The sequence below is a fragment of the Bidens hawaiensis genome, unplaced genomic scaffold (genome assembly GCF_021521415.1).
Source record: "Bidens hawaiensis isolate Kalapana, Puna unplaced genomic scaffold, B.hawaiensis_p1.1 tig00050017_1, whole genome shotgun sequence".
NCBI lineage: Eukaryota > Viridiplantae > Streptophyta > Magnoliopsida > Asterales > Asteraceae > Bidens > Bidens hawaiensis.
In genome coordinates, this window is record NW_027498976.1 from 81,768 (window position 1) to 83,590 (window position 1,823).

The 1,823-nt window shown below is 37.6% G+C and overlaps 1 protein-coding gene across 1 annotated transcript; it reads left to right on the forward strand.

Annotated features, from left to right (window-relative positions):
• The first annotated feature begins 397 nt into the window (after window positions 1-397).
• On the forward strand, window positions 398-952 carry LOC143598391 (uncharacterized). The gene has a single exon (XM_077076618.1). It carries the CDS (start codon window positions 398-400, stop codon window positions 950-952), a length of 555 nt encoding a protein of 184 aa, XP_076932733.1.
• The last annotated feature ends 871 nt before the right edge of the window (window positions 953-1,823 follow it).

Sequence of the window (1,823 nt, forward strand, 5' to 3'; positions counted from 1 at the left end):
GGGAAGATATCGCCATGGATTTTATTACTAAGCTTCCTTCTACCCGAAAGCAACATGATAGTATTTGGGTAATCACTGATCGTTTGACCAAATTCGTTCAGTTGGCTCGAATTTATGTGGAGAAGATAGCTTGTCATCATGGAACTCCATTAACCATTATCTCTGATAAAGATGGTCGTTTTACTTCTCGTTTTTGGAAGTCACTTTAATTAGCCTTGGGAACTCGTTTGGATCTCAGTACTACCTATCATATGCAATCCGATGGTCAATCTGAGCGCACGATTCAAACTCTAGAAGATATGCTTTGCTCTTGTGTTCTTGATTTTTGGGGTAATTGGAATATTCATTTACCACTCATCGAGGTTTCGTATAACATAGTTTTCACTCTAGCATTGGTATGGCACCTTTCCAAGTCCTTTATGATCACAAGTGTCGTTCCTCGATTTGTTGGAACGAAGTCGGAGAATCTCAAATTACTGGTCTGGAATTGGTTCTTGAAACGACTGATCGTATTGCCCAAATTCTTCTAACTTTACTCGTTGATCGTAGTCGACAAAAGGTTTATGCGGATAAGAGAAGGAAAACTTTAGAATTCAATGTTCGTGATCATGTCCTTCTTAAGGTATCTCCATGGAAAGGAGTGGTTAGATTCGGAAATAAAGGGAAGTTATCTCCTCGTTTCGTTGGTCCTTTCAAAATTCTTGAGAGAATTGGTCCTGTTGCTTATAAGCTCAAACTTCCTGTTGAACTCTCAAACGTTCATCCAGTGCTTCATGTATCGAATCTGAAGAGGTGTCTTGCCAAAGGTAATTTCCAAATACCTCTCCATGAAGTTCATATTGATGAGACCATGCATTTCGTTGAAAGATCCGTTGAGATTATGGACCATAAGGATAAAGTCAGTAAACGAAGTCGTATACTGTTGGTTAAAGTTCGTTGGGAATCGAAATAAGGCCCAGAGTTTACTTATGAGTGTAAGGATCAAATGAAGGTGAAATATCCTCATCTTCTTGCTACAGTCAATTCACTAATTTCGAGACAAAATTCTCAAAAGTTGGGGATACTGCAACATTTCGGTTTTTCCATATTCGTATTCGTATCTGTTTACCCGATTCAGAATGTATTCAGATCTTTCTTATTAATCAAAACGTGCAATTATTTGTAAATTAACTTTGTTTATCTTAGTTTATAATTCCTTAACTTTCATTTATGCCAAATAGCTCTTGAAAACTCTTAAAATAGCTTAAAATGGCTAAAAATGCATTTTTGGAACTACATGGACTAAAACTATCAAAAATGGAAATCTGGTGGAACACCCCCCCCCCCCTTCGCCCGGCGCAAAGGAGGGGGTGAAACCTTCACGCTGCGCGAAGCCCCGTCAGATCAGCCAAAGCAGTGGTCGATCTTCGTTTAATGCTAAATCTTTCCTTAATCGACTCTAAATCTCGAAAATTGAGCAACAAGTTATTGTATCTACTAGGGAATGATATCTAGGTTCATACACTGCAATTATGTCAATATATAGATGGATTCAAAGCTCGATTTCATCATTAAAATAATATTCGTTTACCAAAACCGACTTGTTTCTTTTCCAACAAGTTGTTAACCTAACTATATAAACATATCATAACTCCAAACCCTAAAGTGTACTGAAACTAAGAATCCTCAGCCATCACGTTCCCATTCCCGACGATATCTCTAACATTTTTGGTTGTTTGTGTGAAGATTGAAAGCTGCAGTTTGACTTTTAACGTTTGTTTATCCTTTGACCTTGATTTCTCGTTAACTCAAGCATAATCCGGGTAAGTTGTTAACTGATCAAT